Raw genomic sequence first — 23398 nt, forward strand, 5'->3', positions numbered from 1 at the left:
AACTTTTCTCCAAGCTCCTTGATTCATATGTGTGTATATAGAATCAAAACACATTATAATATCATGAAATAACAATTTTCTAAATAGGCTAATGGATAAACACACACACACACACAAACCCCAACACTAGTTTTCCTGTTTGGTAGAGGAGATTGACCCTACCATTCTGTCAAAACCTTTTTATTTGTAATTAGGGGGTGGAAAATAACTGTCAACAGTTCCCCCCCCCCTATTAAAACAGAAGAGGGGTAGCAAGTAATTAGGGTTGGCATAGGTTTAATTACAGCTATAATTGCACAAAACCTTTTCAGCCTATAGCAAGGAACAATCCTTGCAGCTTAATGGAAGTTACACTTCTTATCAATCAGTATTCGGGTGAAACATCCATTCATTTATGTAAAGGTCAATAGCACCATATCACTTCGCTCTCAGGCTACCTCTGGGTAACAGCTGGATGTGAAAATTCATCCAGCAATACAAATTCTTCTGCCTTTAAAAAAAGGCTCTGCCTCACTATGAGACATGTCTTTGAACATTACTGTTCTTTAACATTAAACTAATGCCCTAGGCAAAGAGTACTTCTCCTACAGGATAGCAAAGATTCTGCTTATTATGTTTCCCACAGATCTTAGTTTTACTTTTATGTCCTGCCCTGCAAGATTGGAAAACTGCTTGTTTATTTCTGTTCTTCATGAAAAGACATTGTTCCCTACAATTACTCTTCTGAATATTTCCTTTTCACTAACACCTCTTTAGCTCATATAGCACCATGAAGTTTTAACTGCTTTTAGAAATAAGACAGCAAACTTGAGATGTTTGTCAGAACATCGTAGGACTTTTGAGGAAAATCAAAAGAATCTTAGTGGGATGGTTGAAGTTTCTCAGGAAGTTTTAGCATGTCCGTAGCCAAACTTCACCAAAAGTGAAATTAGGGTCAAATGTAGCGTATCTTTTCAGGTAAAACAATATCGGAAGGTGCTTGAATGAATTTCCATATAATCATTTACATATGCCAAGGAACTTTCACATGAAAATCCTACATATTTCTCCTGGATCCCAGCTGCAAAGCTTGAATTTGAGAAAAACCTGATAAATTCCCATTGTTTCTTTTTTCATGCAGTCCTTTCCCCACACAGACACATCAATGTAGGAAGTTGTAAAGTAGACACAATTTTAGTATCCACTTGCCTCCATTTTTCAATGCAATCAGAGTAGCCTCATGTCAAACTGTAGCAGATGTTTTTAGACTTGCAGATAGGCATTTCATGCTGTCCTTCTGTAAAGAGACTTTTTGTCCTCTTGAAGAGGAAATGATTATTAATACAATTGTGACTTGTTTTATGAAAATGGTCAGTGTCTTACAACTATAGCTACATATCAACACATTAAATGTTCATGCTACCACAATGCAGTAATGGGAAAATCTTTACATGCTGGTGTCTGCCTGTTTGCAAATACTCCACATGGCAGAGTACAGTTCAGTGGTGGGAGGCTTGGGGTGTGTGTGTGTGGCTCTGAGATGCCTGGCTCTTCCCCCTACCAAACAGTATCCAGGGAAGCAATACTTGGTGAAAAGGCTCATGATGAACAGAAAACAGAATAGTCCATATTTCCTGAGCAACACTTCCTGCCAGACATGAAAGAAAGGGTGTCATTTTTTTCTCCCCTTCAGATGGAACTGGAATGTAAAGATGACACCAAATCTAATATTCCTTAGCAGGATACAGTCAGCAACAATGTGACTTGCAAGAAGCTTGTCTCCTGTTTCTTAATGCTGCCATGTTTAACTCTCTTCCCCATTGTGAATTTTTTGTAATTTTGATGTTTGTTTATTTGCAACATTCAGAGACTTAGTCCCCTCCCCACAAGAACCCATTATAAACAGTTGGGGGAAAAACCCCAAGGGATTTGATTATTTAACAGAGACTCAACAATAAAATTAATTTTAGAGTTAGCTCAGTGCTTCATGGTGGGGTTCAGTGATTCCTAACTCATTCCATTGTCATTTGTTTGTTAAATATTAAATAAATAAATAAAAAATATTCAAATTATGTGTACAATGCTGCAACGATAAGGTCCTTAGTATAGGGCACAAGAAGAAACTAGTAAAATGAACAATTAAAAACGAGGCAGGCATAATTACCCGACTTCGTGATGCGTTTCTTATCAACCATTTGTTATATGTAGAGTTCACCATGTGCATCAGTACCATCACACTGCAAGTTCCTCCACACTGACATTGTTTGACATTGATGTGGAATATGGACAGAGAAACTCACAATTTCACAGTCCTGACTCAGATGGTACTCAAGTGATATGGAAAGAGAGACTCGCAGTGAGATGCCATCCTTATTGACCTGGTATAAGTCCTTGTGTAATAGGACAGAAATGGCATATCTAAATAATATTTTTTGGTGGTACACTGTATGTTCTACTAAAAATGACAAATATCAGTCCATTTCCCATTTGATCAATGTTTTCAATTGTATTTTTATTGCCACATCATATGTCAGCCAGCCCCAAGTCATAACCTGAGTGTTGTATATCTACAGATTTTCAAGCATCCAAAGTGCTTTGATCATATAAACAAGCTTCTCATTTCCTTATTAATAAAGAGCTTGGGAAGAAATGAAACTCCTTCGTGAAAATTATGCCCTGAGGAAAGGAGCTGATTTTTTAAAATTTCTGTGATGGTAGAAAATGGCTATTCAGCAGCAGATGGCTTGATCATACAACAGAAAAAGACAGCACATAAATCTGGATCCTGAGAGGAAGGTCAGTATTTTTGTTTTTAATTAAATGAAAAATATTATTCAGTGATTTGAACTGTGCAGCCAATTTTCTGGTCTGTGACCTGAATCATTAAGTCTGGAAATGTTGAGGGTGAATAAATTTGTATCTCATTAACAGCTCAGTCATCCCCCTGTGTGCTGTTAGTACAGGATGGAAAGGAAAGAAAGAAATTGTCTCGGATGCAGAAGTTTGTTCAAGAGTTCAGTTGCAGGCCAAGGGGCAGGAAGAGGAGGCATAGAAGAGCTCAGTGACTAACAGTGAAATCCTGTTCCTGGAGGTGGGCAGGGATGGTGCTGCTGGTGCACAGCCTCCAGAGGACTTTCCAGTGGTGTGGGGAGAGTGGAAAAAACCCCAAAAGCTTTCCTGTCACTGGAAAGACCTCCATAGGGTCTAATGGACTTGTGGCATACGTCCAGGACTTGCACTGTGATGCATCTGACTGCAAACCTGTGGAGTAACTGGCTGCACCCCCCAGGAATGCCCATGCCCGCCAACCCCCCCACTGGTGTCCAAGTGAATGCCAGCATTGCTCCACCATGGCTGGGACCTTTCACCGTGGCAGAGCTGAAAGGTGGCTAGCCACTGGCACCTTTCCTCTGGTGGAGATTTCCCTTGCACCAGCGGTGGAGGCAAATGCATCAGTGCATGTCTTCCAGTTCCTCTGTCTGATCACCCCTTGCATTTGGACTGGGCTACCCATGCCTTCCATTCTTTTGTTTGTAGTAAAGTCACTTCTGCTGCACAGCACTGGGTTCATTTGTCAATCTAGTATATATGCATGCAAACACCCCCCCATAGGAAATACATCATAGCATGATATCCCTAGTAAACATATTAAGAGACTGACAGTGCAAACCTAACTGAGTTAATATTCTTCTAAATCCTATAAGCTCAATGGGCTTCAAATAATTAGAATTACTTAGAATTGTATTTCCTGGCCACTGACAAAGGGTTGGGAGAGGCACAGCATCATAGGATAATTTGTTTTAATGCAGCCTCGTGTGCTTGTTTTAATTGCAGGCTGCTCAAGAAAGTCGCCTTCTGATCGATGGTGCCAAACATTTCGAACTTCAGGAAGTGCTGGACTCTCACATCTATCGTAACCGCTTGCAATATCTGGTGTCCTGGAAAAGCTATTTACCTGGACAGAATGAGTGGGTCAATGCTGATGACATCAAAGCCCCTCGTCTCATTAAAGAGTACCTGTCCAAGCAAACTGGGGGGAGGGCCCTAGGGGAAGCGGAAATGTCAGGACTGCCACTAGCTGGGAGGGGGGATTGGTTGGGGAACGTTTAGTATTTTGCAGGTGCTGCTTATCTGTTGCGCTCTGGCTCTGGCCTTGCAGCTCTGCAGTTGGGATGGGCTCTCAGGTTGGACTTTTTCTGCTATCTTGGTTCACATGTGTGTGTGTGTGTGTGGGGTGTGATTTGCTACGACATATTATCAACAGTTTTGGTGCCTTTTCACCAGAACTGTCTAACTCTGCTCTTTCTCTAATGTCTTCAATAAAATCCTTGAACCCTTCAAGTGAGTTATTGTCTGAGCTGGGAAACTGACAGGGGGGTAACACTAAAACACTCTAAGCATGTATATGTGTTATCTTTTTGACTAGGATGTTCCTCTCTTTTTCTTAACCTGGGAGTTACCCTCTGACCTTTCTCCTCTCTCTGTGTGTCCACTGTTCTTTCCACTCTCCACATGGCTTCCATGAAGTCACATGTGTCCACAGGTCACTGGTCTCTCCTGCAGAAACAATGAGTCATACTTGCACCTACATGAATAGCTGACCATTTTTTACAGGGAAAAGTACTCCTTAGATTAGGTTTCTCTTTCTTCCTTTTGACTGCAGCCTGAATTGGAACAGAATCCATTTGATTAAATTTAAGTTTTACTTTTTGCAATTTACTTCTTGGGAGGATTGATTTACTGCACTCAATTTCACACTTCCACGATTGGGCAAACTCTGCTGTATTAACCAAATATACCCAATAAGAACATCTGACAAGTACACCAGGCTACTTTTAATTTTTCTCCTGCCATTCCACATGAAGAGGGGCAATGGAACCCAGGTGCTTGATAGCCCTAGCTTAGAAGGGTGTAAATATGTAACTCGTGTAAGGCATATTTTTTCCTGATAAACATAGAAGGTTCATTTAAAATAGAGATCAAGAATCATTTTAACCTGACACTTAGCATTCTGTAATTTTTTTTAAAAAAACCAACCTTGCCATGTCTTCTATTTACAATTATCTCTGCTATGATGAGGTTCAGCTTCAGTGCTGATGGACAATGGGGGCTTTTTTCTGTTTCCCCACAACATGGAGTGCATTTGTGTACATCTTAGGGTGGGGGATGCACCCCTCGCCTGACCCAGTGCTGCTGGGTGTGCCACCTCTCCTTCCCCTGATGATTTTATGCCGTTATGGCTCTCATTAGTTTGAAAGTGGGTGGCTAATGCTCCCAGGTCACCAGGGTGGCCTCCACTGGGTGAGCTGGTGGGCGGTCCGGCAGCTGGGGGTGGACCTGGGTGAGCTGGGTTGGCTAGGGCCTGAACTGTCTGGCCCAACCTGAGTTGCCCCCTTCTGGCTCCTCTTCTACTTCCTGTTGCTTCTTTCCTCCCCACTTCTGACTCACTTCTGATTGCTCTAATGCACTGACCCCATCTCCCCTTTCTATTCTAACCATAATTATTTCCCACAAATTTGTCCACATGCCCCCCTTTTAAATATTGTTTTTGCTCAGTTTAGTCAGTTTCATCTTTTGTCCATTTAGGAGGTGATTCATTTGGGGGAAGGGGGCGTTATGTCAGTTGTGACATGGGGAATGATTACCTTAATTTTTATCCTGTGACCTAGCTCAGTCTGCCCTGATTGGTCAATGCAAGTGGGGTTTTCCATTTGAAAAACTGCCTCCCTACTTCTCTGAGATTCTCTGATTGGCATTTCTAACTGGGCCCCATTTTATTACATGTTGGAGAAGTTCTCCATTGCGACTATGCTCAGTGCATTCCCTTCAGCCTCTTTAAATCTGGAAAGGTTAGCACTCAAAATGTCATGATCCACCATTTGGAACCACACACCAAAATGCGATCAACCATTGCACACATTTGTATGCCTCCCCAAAAACCTAGAGACCCAGTCTGCAAGAAACTTCGGCAACATTAACTTTGCACTCATTTGTCCATTCCTACCAGCGCTCTATCGATAATTTAATTTTGAAAATTAAAAATAACAGTTGGTGAGAAAAGATGATGTCAGGTTAGCAGCATGAGTTATTTCTCCTCCAAGGTTATAGTGTTATCCTTGGCATTTAGGTTCATTAAGACCTTTTTATTCTCTTAATTGACTGTTTTTAATCGCATAGTTATGTAACCTCATCTTATCTGCCTTATTTAACAAGCTGAGCTCTTGCTTAAGTATTTTATGAGCTGTCGAGCTGGTCTCATCCTAATTGGGCTTTGTTTTTAACTGAGTTTTATTTCAATTGACTCTCATTGTCATTAACTTTTAAAATTAATTGTTTTTAGTTGTATAGCTATATAGCTGTTAAGAATTGTACTGTTTTAACTGTTTTATGAACTGGGTTTTATTTTAATCATTTTATGAGCTGAGCTCCCTTCGAAGTTGGCAGAAGATGGCGGCATGAGCAGATGCTTGCTGATGACCTCCCCCTCCACTGCTTTAGATAAGTTCTATTTTTATTTGTGCCAGCAGTCATTTGTGTGGAACTGTTTTTATAGTTTTATAGCTTTTGGGGGAATATTAAGGAGCATTTGAAAGTCCTTGAAACTGTTTTGGGAGAGAACTATTAAGTCTGTCTTTAAAGATGGTAGTGAACCTTTGAATCACTGACATTTGCTGCAGCTGTTTGGAACCAGCTGTGGAAGCGGCTGAGTAATGTTTAGTTTTACAGAGACATTAACCATAAAAGTCCAGTTTTCTGTCAAGGACTTTGTTTAGCCCTTTTCCTAATAGTAGCCAATTTGGAGAGTCCTAAAGAACCTTCGACTACAAATAGATTAAAAAGCAAAGCTTAAATGGTGGAGTGGAGCAAGAGTTCTACTCACAAAGTCAGTAAAAGGAGCAAGGAAACCTCAGCTCTCCTCCCCGAACTTGCATGATCAAAAACAGAAGAAACAAATTAGAATTGGTCAGTACTTGCAAGATAAGACTCCTGTAGAGGAGCTTATGAATGGACTCCCCCTTATTTGAAAGGTTTGCAGCTCTGGAAAATGCTCAAACCTTTTTCTCAGGAACAACTCTGGAGGAAACCTCTAGGATTCCTGTAATATGAGTCAGGGATACTTCTGGTTTAACACCTGAGTTGTCAACGATGCTGGAAATTTTCTCTAATCAAACTGAACTAATCCCCAAGACCTTGAAACTGCTATTGGAGAACCTTAGGAGTATTGGAGTAAAACTGGACACTATAAATAACTCCCACCAGCTAGCAAAACAATCTGACCAATGAGCCTCCCCAGGTGGTCAGCAATTTCGTGAATGGTTAACTTCCCCGCAAGGTGGAGAAATATTTCCCAATCATTATGACTGCACACTTAAGGCAAGCTAGTTCAAAAATAATCAGGCAAAACATTGTGGTAAAAGTATTTATTCAAGAAGGTCTGGAGCTGGTACAGTGGCGGAGCACCAAGGGGACAGGGGGTGCATCGTGCACCAGGAGTATGCCTGGGAACAGAAAATCACCCCCGGCCACTCCCCCTTTTCCCTGCAGCCCCCCCGCGGCGCCCCCCCCACGGCACTCACACACCCCGTTCTCTTCCCACACTTACCTACATTCCTTGTCTTGTTTTTTAGTATTTTTTGAGGCTGAAAAAAGCAGCCTATTTACAGTTCAGGCTACAAACTGCCTGAGGAACTACAGTTCCCAGGAGACCTTGGGGCTCACATTTTGGATGCTTCTGGAAAGTATAGTTCGTCAGGCAGTTTTTTCCCTGAACTGTGAAGAGGCCGCTTTTTTCAGCCTCAAAAAGTACTAGAAATAGAAAAGTAGCGATAGGGAGTAAGAAGTGTGGGAAAGAAGAGTGGAGGAGACCAATGATGCTATGTAAGGCTATGTGAGGCACAGAACTGCGATAGAGCCATGGGGAGACAGAAAAAAACACACTGCGCACCGGGTGTAGTTTGGCCCAGCTACGCCTCTGAGCTGGTCTATCATTATTATTTCAATCATCTAATCTATCATTGCTTTCTCAATCACCTTGATAACTGACTGCATCACTTTTCTGTAGGGGCAGCTGTTTCTGTAGGGGCAGCTGTAGGGGCAGCTTTTCTGTAGGGGCAGCTGTTGGGAATGAATTACTGACTCTTTTAGTGAATGAGGGAAGGTGCTCTTAGTCAGTGATTAATTTAAGATAGACATAAATGTCTAATTTATGAGGTCCTTACATGATTTCAGCAACCAAAATGGACAAGGATCCAGAGCACAAATGGTAACCTTTACAGATCCCAAGATTCTGTCAGCAACCATTATGATAAGTAGGTCAACATGAATCAATTCACCAGGTTGGCCTCTCAAAGTCTATTTCATTTCAACAGGAGGCGGGGGTTCATGTGTTCTTCTGGCTTCACAACTATCTTCTTTGTAACCACATCCTTCTGGAACTCTTCTCATTTTGTAGGAATACTGATCAGTGATAAATTGCCACTTCAAGGTCTTTTCATACTCAGATAAGGCTCAATGACTGGCAAGAAAATAATTCATGTGAAGTGTATCAAACTGATCTTTCTATTAAAATGATAATGAAGCCTTGGTGTTTATAGGTATGGCAAAGATTTCATTAAGTATGCTTCATTTGAGGGTGAACCTGTGTCCAAAAGGTGCACAACAGTCGATTCCCTGTATCCAAAAGGTGCACAACGGTCGAACCTGTATCCAAAAGGTGCACAATGGTCAATTACTCATGCGAAATATCAAGGTTTCAGCAAGAACTCCCCACTGCTTAACTGCCGAACACGTATTCATCCCGGTTCTGGCGAGCGCTCTCTCCCTTATCACATGTTTTTTAGAAACCAACATGGAAGTGCACCTTTTAAAAAAAACACATACCAAAGCCGGATCGGTGGGGAGGTTCAGGGGACAGAAACTAGATTTATTTTCCCACTGTAGGGAGTGACGTGGAACCTTCCAGCCAATCAGAGTGCAGTATGCTGTGCGCGAAGCACGCGCAGCCCATTTTTTTGTTTCATGCTGGTGGCAGCTATGTTGAAACATGGCTACATGGAAACGTGTTTTGACTTGTGTGCCAACTGTGAATTGTAAACAGAAATTATTATTATTATTATTTATTAAATTTAATAGACCGCCCTACCCCCGAATTAGACTTTAGTGCCAATAAAGCTGCATGGTAAAGAGTTTAGAAAATGTAAAAAGCCGCACATAAATGTAGCTTCCATCTACGCACATACATAGTGACGTAGCTGCGCAAAAAAAGTTTAAAAAATCCCACCCCACCCCACCTTAATAGCCAATCAGGACATGGAAGAACAGAGCCGCTAAGCAGAGCACACGTTCGTGGGGAATGCTGCATTGCTTGAAACCGTGATATATATTGAGGTCTTCACTAGATACATTCTGCAGTAGGGAGGGATGAAAAGGTGCTGTTTCTTTTGAAACCTGGTTGTATCTGGCTTTAATTTCTCAGAGGGGAAATGGCCACTATTCTTTGCTCATACAAATTGACTTCATGAAAAAAATGCCAGTTGCATTGCTCAAAAGCCATGACAACACTAGAGCATTATGGGCATGGGCTATTTCTAAGGAAGACTTGAAATGATTTCTATAGGATCCAGCTGTTAATTGTAGTTCACAGAAATTATTTCTATGGGTTTTTTTTTTAAGGGGGATGTGAAAAGTGGGGTGGGCAAATATATATATAAAATCAGCCTTTGGGGTTTTTTTTCTAAAATTGTAGGTGTTATTAGGCCTAAACCTGAAAAATCTGTCTGCCTCCGGTCTCCACATGGTCTGAAAGTGGCATGCGGAGCAGAGGTGAACTTATGACACCTGCTGCCTCAGAGACCCATGTAATTTTTGGAAGCAGCGGCACAGAATAGACCTCTGGGCTTGGGCAGGCTGAATCCAGTGTTCAACTGTAGGTGCCATCTCTAATTTCCAAATTAACTTCAGAGGAAGCACTTGCAGTTGCCTGCTGGACCAGGTGAGGCTGAGCCCAGAATTGGATTGCGTGCACCACTTCTGCACTTGTAGCAGATCCTTCCAAAAAGCAACAAAAAGAATGTGGCTGCTATATTGGGGCTTGTGACCAACCTGAAGAAATTCTGTGATCTACCTAAGAGTCACAATCCATGGGTTGAAGGCCAGACTTTTAAAGAGCACAAAGGGCAGTGACCTGTTCTCTCCAGTGGAATTTTGCAGGTAGAAGCAGGATATCATAGTAAATGCCGGGGATAAGAGCAGTGGTGGGATTAAGCAGGTTCGCACCATTTTGGTAGAACCAGTTGTTAAAATGGTGCTTGTAAACAATCAGTTAAATTATTTGAATTTCCATCACCAGAACTGGTTGTTAAATTATTTGAATCCCACCACTGGATAAGAGTTCTAACCCAGTCTTCTCCCTTACATGCTTGTTTTTTTTGTGTGTGAATGTGTGGGGAACAATTTATCATATCAACCCCCTATGTAGTCTGAACTATGTAGCCATATTTAATCTCTACAAGAGTCATCCCTATACGGTCATTGATCAATGGATTAATTACTTTAAATCCACTGTTCAATTTGTATTTCTAATCTATTAAAATGACTGCAAATATTAGAGGCCCTGGAATGGAGCAAAAATAAATCTTTAAACAGAAATTCAAAGATTTTATCTTCGAAGAAAGAAATTAATAAGGAAAGTTATATTAAAAATATATCAGAACTTTCACGTTATGTAAATCTGTTTCTTCTATCATCTGCAATTATATGGCGCAATTGGCAAAGTGTACAATGTAGTTAAAAGCCAATCAATTTAGAGCTGATTAAAGTACACTCGTTTTAATAGCCAACTCACAAAACTTTCAGCAGATACATAAAAGATTAAAGCATAACAGGAATTATAAAGGGTTAGGCTTTTGGTGGTATCAAAATTGCCATCTTGCATTGGTCTAGATGAACAAAAAGGGAAAAAAGCTTTTGTAGCTGGACATAAGTCTAGTTCTCATCATTGTCAAATAATTGAGCTAAAGGAATTGGTTATAATGGATCCCTATATATATAGGATTTATTACATTTCTGAGAACTAATATAGTATAGCTCTTTTTATGGCATACTAATAGCCAAGCCCATTTTAGCCTGCAATAAAATGGGTTTTAGACTGGGGGGGGGGAAGGGTGTGGGTGGCGGACTAGACGGGCTGGTGGCAGATTTTTCTGCCCAATTGCCTTCTCCAGCCCCACCCCGGCCGCCCTCAGCATTTCTCCTGCCACTTTTCCCACCCCTGCCAATTCACTCTGGTGCTGCTGTGGCTGGGCCTGATCCATGGCTTGCTGCTGGGTCTGCCTCCTCCCTGCTGTCACTCCATACTGCTGCAGCTCTTCACACCTCTCAAGTGGGTTGTTCCACTAGGCCCAATTGGCTGTTGGGTGGGAAGGGCAGGGGGGGAAGTGAGAGAGTGATCTTGCCCTGGCAGAGCAGCTGGCATCAAGGTGCCACTGCTCCACCAGGTTGTTGGGGGAGGGGTATTGGGATTGTGGAGGATGCAGGTTGTCTCAGGCCCAATGGAGCAGCAACTGCCAAGGACCCACTGCTCCTCTGGGGTGGGTTAGTTGTTGGAAGTGGGGAGAGGATGAGGGGAACCTGGGAGGGTAGTATAGGGGCCAGCAGAGCAGTGGGCAACAAGGTGCAGCTGTTTCACCAGACCATGTTGGTTTGGGGGAGTCAGGGGAAAGGGGGTGGGCGGTCTTGGGTCTGGTAGAGCCATGGGCAGTAAGGCGTCACTGCTCTGCCAGGCCAGTGTGGTTTGTGGGGGTGGTGGGCAGGCCAGTAGGAAGCAGGAAAGTGGTTGTGGGTGGGGAGAGTGGTGACGGGGCTGGCAGGGAGGAGGGCTTCCTGGCACCCTGACTGCCAGATTGGGCTTGCTGCTGGATCGGGGAAATGCAAGTGGAGTTGAGACTGGAATGTGAGGGATGGTCCTCCCACCAATGGGTGCACAGGACTGAGTATGCCAATTGCTGGCAGGTTCATTGTCAGAAGGTGGCAATTGGTGGCCGGTTTGGAAATTATGCATGGTAAAATATCTGAACTATTATCAAAGAGTTATCTGTGAGTTTATCTATTTGCTAAAACAAAATTTGGTTTTAAAATGCCAGCACCAAAGACCAATGATCAAAATGTTCAAAGTATGAGCTTTCAAGTTAACCAGAAATATACAGCCATGTTAGGCTTTCTTTATAAAACTCATTGGAAGTATCTAGTTGTACTTCTGAGATGACTGTATTGAAACAGTTAAGTCACCCATGACTTAATGGCGAAAAAAAATGTTGGGGGGGATTGATTGTTAATTGGCACAATAGTGGTCACATAAGAAATTATGTTTCAATGAAACTTAGTCAGCTAAGGTGACCTGTCTGGAGAAAAAGGGAATTAAATCTGCCTTCAGGATTTATTTATGGTAACTGAGGTTTAGCTACAAAATGATTGCTCTTGTTGGGGAAAACTTGTAACCAATGGTGGATGAAGCTGAGAAGCAGTTTAGTTCATATACTGAAGCATTTCCACAAAAGATCCTTACCTTAATATTTTATTTTCTGTCAAATAAACATGTTTCTGTTAAATAAACAGATTTATGGAGAAGTCGATCTATGGCTACCAATCTTGATCCTCCTTGATTGCAAATGCCTTAGCAGACCAGGTGCCCGGGAGCAGCAGCAGCAGAAGGCCATTGCTTTCACATCCTGCATGTGAGCTCCCAAAGGCATCTGGTGGGCCACTGCGACTAGCAGAGTGTTGGACTATCAGTTGTGGCAAACCTATGACACTCCAGATGTTCATGGACTACAATTCCCATCAGTCTCTACCAGCATGGCCAATTGGCCATTCTGGCAGGGGCTGATAGGAATTGTAGTCCATGAACATCTGAGTGCCATAGGTTCACCACCACGGGACTAGATGGACTCTGGTCTGATCCAGCAGGTTTCTTATGTTTGTATGTGTTGTTCATCATCACCTGCGTCTTGTCTGCCTGCTCCCAAATCTATGAAAAATTATCTCTACATACTTCATAAATAGTCGCAGGTTTGGGCCAATTATGCACAAGGTATCTGCTGCGCAATGGGGAAAAATGTGCATTACCACAAGCTTTCTTGTACGGACGTATTTTCTCAAGCCCTGCTTTTATTTCTAGCACGTATTTAATTTTGCTTCACAGCCAGAGTGGGCAGAGTTGCCAGAGAGCAGGGTTTTGCCCCAGACCTCGTCCCTCTGCCCACACTCAGCCCACCTAGTCTCAGCCCCCACTCTTTCATCCTGCTTTCTACACTTTCCTCTCTGCCTCTCTAAATGTTTGTATTGATACATTGAACAGAACAACACAAGCAGGGCCTCTTTCTGGCTTTACGCCACTTCCCCCACTCTGCTTCTCCCTTCTCTGATGAATGGGAGGACATTTTAACAACTTTCTTTCAGACATGCTTCTATTTTAAAAACAAGCACCTCTCTTTGGCTTTTGCAAAGGAAAAACACAAGTAGGGTCTCTTTTTGTCCCTACCCCACTTTCCCCGCTCTGGTTCTGCCCTCCCCAATGATGGGGAGGACTTTTTACAACTTTATGTCAAACAAGACTGTATTTTAAAACAATGTCCTTGGTTGCAGCAGCAGCAGCAGGAAGAGAAAGAGAGAGAAAGAGAGAGTGTGTGGAGAGGAAGGAAGAGGGATCTGGCACATGGTCTCCTTCTTTAGCAGCATGTGGTCCAGGGAATGGCTTTGCCTCTTTCTTTTTGGGGCCGGGATATGTTTTTTGGGGGGAAAGGCTACAGTATCAATATACTTGCTATCACAGATGTATAGATATAAATACAATGTAAAGGGATTTAACAAAGCTCATTACCATGCAATTACAAGTGGTAATTAGATCTATGCCTTTAAGAGGAGTTGATGGGCAGAGTTTAGAAAACCAGGAAAAACTGCAGAGGCCTACTGAGACCAGCAATCTAGCTTCTGGGCAGGCAGAGAATGGCCTCGCATGTGTAAACAGAAAAACTGGAGGAGACCCCTTTGCAACCCCTCTGTATACTGAAGAGCCCCTAAAGAGCCCTTAGGTAAGTGTTCTACGCTAGGCCCTTGGTCTAGTAGGTTCCCAAACAAGAGACCTTCAGACAGAGGCATAGCGGGACAAAATGGCACCACCTTTAGGCAGAGGCGTAGCGGGGCAAAATGGCACCACCCCCACAGACCCCCGTGACCCACTTACTTGAGCCGGCAGCTTGAGGAGCACCCAGTGGGCCTGCAGAAGGCCAGCAGGCATGCGCTCCAATGGAGGTGGGGTGGTCCAGCAGCAGCCTGCCATGGCTGGGTGCTCCTCAACTCTAGGGGTACCCAGCGGGCCTGCAGAAGGCTGCCACCCACCCCACCTCCTTAGCCCAACTGGCAGGCCTCAGCCCAACCGGCAGGCTGAGCAAGAGGGGGCAGGCAGGGCCAGCAGCTGGAGCCTGGACTGTTCCTGTGTGGAGCAGCCAGCCAGGCCCTGCCCGCACAGGTGCAGTCCAGGTTCCAGCCGATGGCCTGGCCAGCCCGCCCCCTCTTGCTCGGCTTGAGAAGGCCCGTCTGTTGGCCGGAGCCTGGGCTGCACCTGCACACGTGGGGGCTGGCTGGCTGGCTGCTCTGCGCAGGCGCAGCCCAGGCTCCCGCCAATGGTCCTGCTAGCCCACCCCTCTAGCTCGGGCCTGTGTGGAGCAGCCAGGTGTCACTGACAACCCAGTTGGCCTCCCCTTGCTCACGGAGTCCCACCAGCTGAGGGAACAGTGGGTGATGGGTCACAGGTGTGGGGGGCACCCAGGCCCATATGACTCACTAGGGGGCACCCAGAGCATTTATCTCCAGATGTCCCCATTATGGCTGGGCCACTGCCTTTAGGGAGCACATAGCTAACATGCGACCAACCTTTTAATCAAAGTTGTGTCCCTTTTTTACCTGATTACGGGCAGTTGGGATTTAAAGAATCCATAGGAGAGGCTAGAATAGGTGATTTGAAATTCTTCATGCCTATGGGCAGTTGCCTTGAGAACCCTGTCCTTCCCTATAGCTGCCACGATTGTTATTTTTTGCTTATATTTTTGAAATCTCAGTAAAAATAAAAGTTATGAGAAGAGTTGGAGACAGACACAGACTTGCATGAAATCTTAATCAGAGTTACACCTTTCATAGTCCATTGAAGTCAATGTTTAATTGTTGATTTTATTTTTTTATATATACATGTATTTTTAAAGCAGCTTTTAAAGTTTTGATTGCTTTGGAAGCCCTAAGTTGGGTGGAAAGGCAGCATGAAATTTTTAAACACATGCTAACTCTGTTTAGGGTTGCGCTGCCAGAGAGCAATCCTAAACAAGTCTACTCAGAATCCTACTCAGGCCTATTCAATAGGGCTTGTTCAAAGGAAAACATTCTTAGAATTGCAGTGTAAGTTCATTTAGATCAAATGCACAAATATTCAAGAGTTCTGACAGCTCACCAGCTCAGATACAACATCCCATCTCTCAGGATTGTATCTTACAGATTATGTCACTACAGGGCCACTCATCTTAGTGGCATTAACTGATTTACTGCAGTGGCCCACCGGGAAATTTCCCAGAAAGTTTAATGGCCAGTTCACTCTTGCTTGTGCTTACCCTCTTGAAATGATAATAGCAGCACTACTAAATGCTTAAAAAGTACACAAATCAAACTTTTGGTTTTTATTTAGGAAAAAAATAGCAAATGTATTAAGAACACTGACCAGAAAGTTATTAAAAGCTTCATAGCAAAATATTTAGCCAACTTCGTTACAACATATAGGCTTGAGAGTCTAACACTATGCCTTAATTCACTGGTCAAATAATGCTATTGAAACAGAAACATTGCATTGGTGGGATATGGAGTTTGAAATCAATACAACAGTTTTTTTCTTTCATGGTCAACTGAAGTAGAACATTTTGACATAACTAATTATTTTGGGATAAACTATTAATATAATTCCTGAGTTATTTAAGTAAGAATATGAAATATCTGCTAAAAGGACCAAATAACATGATGATCCTATTGGTGAAACCTCAAGGTACGCTGGACTAAGGTGGGCTGTCAATGAGAGCAGGTTCTTTGTGAAACACAAAGGAGTTCTCTTGTTGACCAGTTCAAATTTCAAATTTCCTTAACCATGAATATCTTCATGAGCGACCTGATTAGTGAATTTATGTTTGCCTTTCAGGTTGTCAACTTTTGTGACATTATATTGCTTATCTCTGCATTAAATTATTTTATAATAGTCACACATATGGTCTACAGCAGGGGTCTTCAAACTATGGCCCTCCAGATGTTCATAGACTACAATTCCCATGAGCCCTACCACTTGGCCATGCTGGCAGGGGCTGATGGGAATTATAGTACATGAACATCTGGAGGGCCATAGTTTGAAGACCCCTGGTCTACAGCAACTTCATATCTAACATTGGCATGGCTGATAAGTTACAATATTTGTTATTTCAATCTGTGCCATCATCAGGAAAACGTATGATCAGCAACTGCTGTAAAAGCAAAACTCCCCTTCTTCACTCATCTGAATTTAATATGTGCTGGCTGTTTGAATTCCCTGTGATCCCTCTATGCAAACTAACACTCAAAACTGATCTGAACAAGTAGATATAATCATACCATATTTCACTCCATTGTTAATTCCTAATACATTCTAAATATTTATTAGTTATTTATTCACTTCATTTATACCCCACCTTTCTTCACAATGGGGACACAAAGGCCCTCCCTTTTCCCTCATGAAAACACTGTGAGGTAGGTTAGAGTGTTACTGACCCAAGGTCACGCAACACTAAACTACAATAGCTAAAAAAGCCATTTTTTAAAGAAAGTGTCTTCTCTGGCTAGCACTGCACCTTACTCACTTTTCTCCCCTCAGTTTTCAGAACTTATCTTCCTAGCTCTCCCAGCTCATTTCATTCTCTTGCTCTTCCCATAGTTCATGGCAAACTTCTTCAGAACAGCTTCAAAAAGTTGTATTTGATATAGAATAGGCCTTTCATAAGGATGGGTGGGGTAAAAATCTAAAAATAAATTAATTTAATTTTGCTATCCCACTGGAAACCTTAAATCCTCTTCTATCTTCAACTAAAAATACCATTGCTAAAAGGCTGCTCTGTTTGATAGATCTGAGCACAGATGCTTATCCCATCAGCTCTTATTGCTGTCCTGTAGCAATGGAGGATAGCATGTGGAAACAGAAACAAAAGAGCAATGAAACCGGTTGGCAACAGGATCTGAGGCACCCATATATGTTTAGTGGCAATAATATACAATATTGCAATTGTACATCAATAGGACATGAATTCTCAAGCCACCCTCTTGGCACAAAAATCATCCAGTTGGCATTATGCCAGTGTAAGTTTGGATGGACAAGCTGCTTGACAGTATACACTTGGCATTGTAGAGGTGGAAATAACCTTTGCTAACACAAGGCAATTTTAATCTGATAGAAACATCTGGTAAAAACAGTTTCGCACTGGTTTCACTGGAAACAAGAACAACAACAAAAAAGTCACACATCAAAATTGCTTTCTTTAAAAAAATACTGGCAAATACTTCATTGATTATACTAGTCTAAATATCAAAACCTTGTCTCAGAGGTTCCACGCTTTAGATTGTTACTCAAAAACTCATCATGTTCAAAACTTAAATTATTATGAGATCTGGAAATCATAAGAAGTTTTTCTTTATTAGTAAAGTCCTTCTTGACTGAAGCTGGTGGTACAAACAGCCTGTCCATCGGGTCCTCTTTGTTTTCTAGTTTCATATAACCTTTGCTGTTGTTTCGATCCAGTCTTGGCCAACTGGGATGTTTTCTTTGTTCTACTTGGACAGTGAGGGTTGAAGGACCCCTATCTAGGTCTAGGGATTTTGAATGTGCAGATAAAAAATGCAAAGACGTGTTTGATCCAAACTGCTTTCTGGCTGCACCAGGTGACAAAAGCTTTCCAGAACAAGGTCCAAGGGTCATGGAAGATTTGGACTGACTGGGTGAAGAGTCTCCATATAAATTGTTCCTTGGTAGCAACCCACAGGCCGGTTTGTAATGGTCTTTGGTATCACTTAATGGAACAGCTAGAGAGTCCATGGATAAATTTCTAGGCCGGCTTCTGGTGCTTGCAGAATCCTCAGAGATATTGTCTATACTGGGTTCATCAATAACACAGTTATTTAGTTTAATTACAGGTAACGTAAAAGCATTAATGGAGGATGACACAATGGACTTTGTTTCACATTTTAGAGAGCCACTGTTCCTATCTTCCTTTCCTTTCCCAAGGTGAGGATAAAGGCCAAAGACTGATCCAGAGCGCTCAGTCAGCAAAGGGGGTAAAAGATGAGTGACATTTTTTCTGTCACTCATGGATATCTCGTTCTCCTCAGCATTGCTGTCTGCTCCAAAGTTGCTTGCAAGGCCTGAGAAAGGTGCAATGGTATTGGCAGCCAGCCGTGATGCACAGGAACTTCCACTGTGCTTGATTTCAGGCTCTCCCACAAAACCTGTGTAAGTTCCATTCAGCTGCTTTTGTTCACTGATCCTCAGAGTATGTACGTCAATGACAGTAGAATAGATGTCTCTCATGTGTATGATTTTTGTCTCCTTGTCGCGGTTCTCGTGGAGCATAGCATTTGCACAAATAAAAATAAAAATTCCAATTCCCATGGTGAAAGGACCCAGCATTTTCATCTTATCAGAATGTAAATGCTGTTCTAAGAAACGGATGATAATTCCTCCTTCTTTTTCTATGACTTGAGTCTCATTTAATGACAGGTTGTCACCAGGTTCTAGAAAAGGGTCCTTTTGTGGCCAGTATCCGAGGATTGCCATAGCAATCCCCAGGAATGCAATGAGTACACCCAGAAGAAGGAAAAATCCTGATGGGGAATAAAGTCGGATTTTGCCACGGACAACGACTACATCTGCCCGGGGTAGGCGCTTGACTGGCTTTGGTTCTTCATTGGCTGGTGATGTTGTCAGGTTTAGATGATGCTGAGATCTGGCAGAGTCTTGCCTCTTTAAGGCAGCCAGTCCTGTTATAACTCCACCAGTTGCTATCATAGTTTTGTATGTTGATCTGGATTTGGGAGGGAAAATGGCAAAGTTATAAAAAGCATATAGTAGAAAGCATTCAATATTATTTCCTTTTTTATCTTTACATTTTTGATCTGCATTCCAGCCCACCATCCCCATAACAGTATAACTAAACCAGCACTTATAATTCTCCATTATATCTGTGAAATATTTGTTTGTATTGTAACTTTCAGATGTAATCTCCAGTTGTATGTTTCAGACAACAATAAATGTATTTTCAATGCAGTGAAGAGCTCTTGGGCCGCACCACTGGTGGGCCACTGCGAGTAGCAGAGTGCTGGACTAAGTGGACTCTGGTCTGATCCAGCAGGCTTGTTCTTATGTTCTTATGTTATTTATGTTGTTTTAACTGGGGACCCCAGATTCTTCCTTTAAGGTGGATTTAAACACCATTGAAAGTGATGCTGTTTGGGGGTGGATTTCAGCATCACAGCGGCCATCCATTGGGGAGGGGACTCAGATTTTGCACCGGGCATTTTCCCTAGCTATGCCTTTACCCAGAGGGGAGGGCAGAAGGGACTGCCTGCTGCCAGCTGGGAGCCCAGCTGGCGGGGGGTGGGCAGGACTGGGGAGTCTGCTGTCCCCGGCCTCAGAGAGCTGCTTTTATAAGTACTCAGGCCGGGATGGGGCTTGGGGAGGCGTGGCCATGCCCCCAGGGGCAGGTGGGGGCATGGCCCCACCCCCCGAAGCCACCCCATAAAAAATCTATACGTACAACCCTGGATGGATGCATTTGGAATTCTGACACAGCATGGTGAGTACAAAATGGGTGCCACAAAATGGGTGCTGTAGGAGGCAGAGCCAGCCACAAAACAATTGCCACAGCTTAACTTCAGTAATACAATGCAGATTCCTGTGTTGTGGTAGCTGATGCTGCCAAAGCAGCATTTGAAGGAGCTGCACAGCTAATCACATCTCCAATTGTCAATCAGAAGCCTTGCTGGACAAAAGCCCTACCTGGCCAATCTCCTTCATAAACACAGTTGACAGATTCCAGAAAAGGTGCCAGAAGGCACCACGGTGCCCATGGGCACCAGGCTGGGGAGTCCTGATGTATATATACTCTTACAATTGTCACTATTTTTGTTAATTGCTTGCTATTTAGCTTTTGACGACATTTTGTAATTCCTGCAGATGTTTTATTGTTTTTTATTTGTTTAATCATCTGTGGGGTAAATAATTTTAGTGTGTTTTTTGTGATGGTGTATTGTGATTTTGGTTTGCTTTTTATTCTGTGATACCTTGTTGTTGTTGTTGTTGTTGTTGTTTTCTCTAGGACAGGCAGATCCAGAATCATATGATCTACATAATAATGTGTCCTCGTGGCTGATTATGTTGGCCTTTTCACACAAATGGCATCCTCATGCCTCTTGGCAAGGTTCTGATAGCTTGAGAAAATGCCATATGATTGGTGCAGTCACACAACTGCATTAGGCACATGTACTTGTTATGCTTATTATGAACAGGACAGGTGAGGTAATTTTTGTCCGGAAACAGGAGGAGAGAGGGAAGGAGCAAAGAAAAGCATGGCAGAGAGGAGAAAAGTGGTACACAGAAGTGATTTGGCATCCTATTCAAACACTACCACCTGCAAATCTCCTGGCACTTGCCCAAGCTGCGGTGTTGGAAACCCTTGCACATGTGTGGGTGTAAATGCACTAGCAAATAATGCAAATATTTTTAGACATGTCATTCCTTTTGTGTCCAAAAAACTAGCTTGCAAAAAGTATCCCTTAATTAGCAAAAGGAAATAGTTAAATGCCAAACGAGGGCATCGTTTGAATTTTGTTTGCTGACAAATAATTTTAGTAGTGGGAATTACTGAACTCGTACCATGTTTCAGATCCACCTGTTATATAGTGGGAAAAGTTGGTTTGATAAAGGATGATATAAAAAGAAGGTATTTTTATTCATGCAGTCTAAAAACAGGACTCCCTTCCACTAGCATTCTTGTCATAATGACATATAATGACATATAATGACCATGTTGATATGGGTCAGATGGGCTGTCCAAGTCACTCTGATACTCCAAGTCACTCTGATCAAAGAGTTTGAATGTAACTTAGGTACATGACCATTGCCCTGATCTCATCAGATCTCAAAAGTGACACAGGATTAACCCTGGTTAGAATTTGGATAGCGACCTCCAAGGAATACCAGGGTTGTGAAGCAGAGACAGGCAATGACAAACCATCCCTGATCATCTTTTGCCTGGAAAACCCTACCACTTCACAGCATGAAAAAAAACACACTAGCAAAACTCATTTGGTGCCTGAGAAGGAATCTACAGTTTCTCCTCACCACACATTAGCAGGGATGAGACGGGGGTGAAGTCAGGGGAGGAACCAACATTAGTTGGCTCCTTGCCGACTTTTGCTGGTGTTATGCCAGCGCCCCGAGCCTAAGTCCAATGTGGACTTTTTGGTGATGGAAAGTTCTTTTACTGTTCAAGTCTCCCTATGCTGCTAAGAAGCCTCTATGGGAGTGGCGGGGCAGTGCCGTTGCCAAATTTGAATGGGGCTGCCCGTTATGAATCTAAGGTTACTCAACTGCATCACTGGCTGAATGGCAGTCCCCATTTTTTTATCTGTTGGACGTACGCACATATATGTATAAAATGTTCATGTGGATAAAAAAGGAATTTATTTGTAAACCTCTAAAATATACTTGTTTCAGTGAGATGGATAGGATGTTGCTGTTCATGATCTATTACGAAGCAACAAATCCCACCTGGAGCAAGCATTGCTGGTGCTTAGCAACAAGAAAGTACCAACACTGAGCCTACAGACCTCTCAGTACGAATGGTGGTACAGCACGTTGTCATGGCAGCGGTCGCATAAGAACAAATATACTGCTGCTGGCCAGTGTCACAGCAGGAGCACAGAATCAGGACTTGGTGCACACGTTGCATATTTCTGAGTTTCTGAAAACACAACTAAAATAAGGGAACCACAGATATGCCTAGTATGACACATTAGGGATAATTAATACTTCATGTTGCAGCATAGGTAAGCCAGTATTTAACTGGGGTGTGCATTAGCAAATATGTAAAAAGAATAGGTGTTATGGTGTCAGTGTTACAGGACTTGCTTTCCATGCAGAAAGTTTCTGGATCTATTCCAGGCATGTCCAGTAAAAGGATAATAGGTAGCAGATGATAAGAACACCCATTCTCTGCCTAAGACCTTAGAGTCTGCTGCTAGACATAGTAGACAATACTGATCCAATGGTCTGATTCAGTATACAGCACTTTCACAGGAGAGTGGTGGATCTCCAGAGGCATGTGGGGGAGCCATGATGAGTAGCAACTCCCTTGCAGTTTTGGCTTAAATCTGTAGGCGAAAGTTTCATTTACCACAGAAACTGCTGCCACTGAATACAGCATCCCTGTATGTTCCTTTTTGCCTATTCTCCATCAATGTTTAATAATAACTTAATATGGAACATATTAACATGATTGTTTGCCAGTTTTACATTTATTACAGTTTTATATTTATTACAGTTTGAGCAAACATTATTCATACAACAGCATACTCATGATGTCATACAGAGTATGATTCAGTTTATTGTGTGTGTCATTTGTGGTGATTTCCATTCATTGATTTCTGCTGCATCAGACCATTATTTGACAAAGCTACTTTGGATGAGTCAAAGGAAATCATGTTTGGTGTTCTATCCTTTGTAAACGGGTCCACAGCTTGTAGTTTTACACTCTTATGGGGAGGAGGGTTTTATGAACTCCAACTCCTCAACTGCATGAAGACTCTTAGGTCACTAGAGACAAAACACCAGCATTAATTCTGAAGTCAGTTCTGGCATAATGCCACAGGGTGTAGTTTATATTGGTGGCTGCATACATGCCAGCACTGTGGGAGAACGCACCAGGCTGTACAGGTATAGAAGAACCATTGAGACAATTGGTCTCTCCATAGTCACAGCTGCAACAGTGTGAGTTATAGCCCTTCTTTAGACTTTTGTGATTATGCAAATCTCAGTAGCTGCACATGTAGCCACCATATGCATTCAAAAAGAGCCAGGATGAAAGGCATGGTAGGAGCATCTGTGCTCCATGCATTCCTGAGGTTGTTTTAGGATTATCAGAAATACAAAACAGTCCACAAACTGACATCTACTAGTACATGTTTCATGGCGGGGTGGGTGGGGAATAACCAATAATATAAGACCTCTGAATCTACTGTGAAAATGTTTCAGACAGTACTTTGTTGCTTTTCACATAAAACCCTAATCAGCTCTAAATATCTAGGTATTGTCTTT

The 23398-nt window shown here is 42.6% G+C and overlaps 1 protein-coding gene across 3 annotated transcripts in view; it reads right to left on the minus strand.

Moving 5' to 3' along the window:
- Positions 1-16432: 16432 nt before the first annotated feature.
- The window catches only part of TMEM200A (transmembrane protein 200A), a 72762-nt gene continuing 65796 nt past the window's right edge, over positions 16433-23398 (minus strand). For all 3 annotated transcript variants that reach the window (XM_048490809.1, XM_048490818.1, XM_048490801.1), the window contains one exon: positions 16433-19106. In XM_048490809.1, the coding sequence (XP_048346766.1) occupies positions 17615-19090 (1476 nt within the window). In that variant the 5' untranslated portion in view covers positions 19091-19106 and the 3' untranslated portion in view covers positions 16433-17614. The remainder of the gene's footprint in view (positions 19107-23398) is intronic.

The sequence above is a fragment of the Sphaerodactylus townsendi genome, linkage group LG01 (assembly GCF_021028975.2).
Source record: "Sphaerodactylus townsendi isolate TG3544 linkage group LG01, MPM_Stown_v2.3, whole genome shotgun sequence".
In the NCBI taxonomy this organism is placed as follows: Eukaryota; Metazoa; Chordata; class Lepidosauria; order Squamata; family Sphaerodactylidae; genus Sphaerodactylus; species Sphaerodactylus townsendi.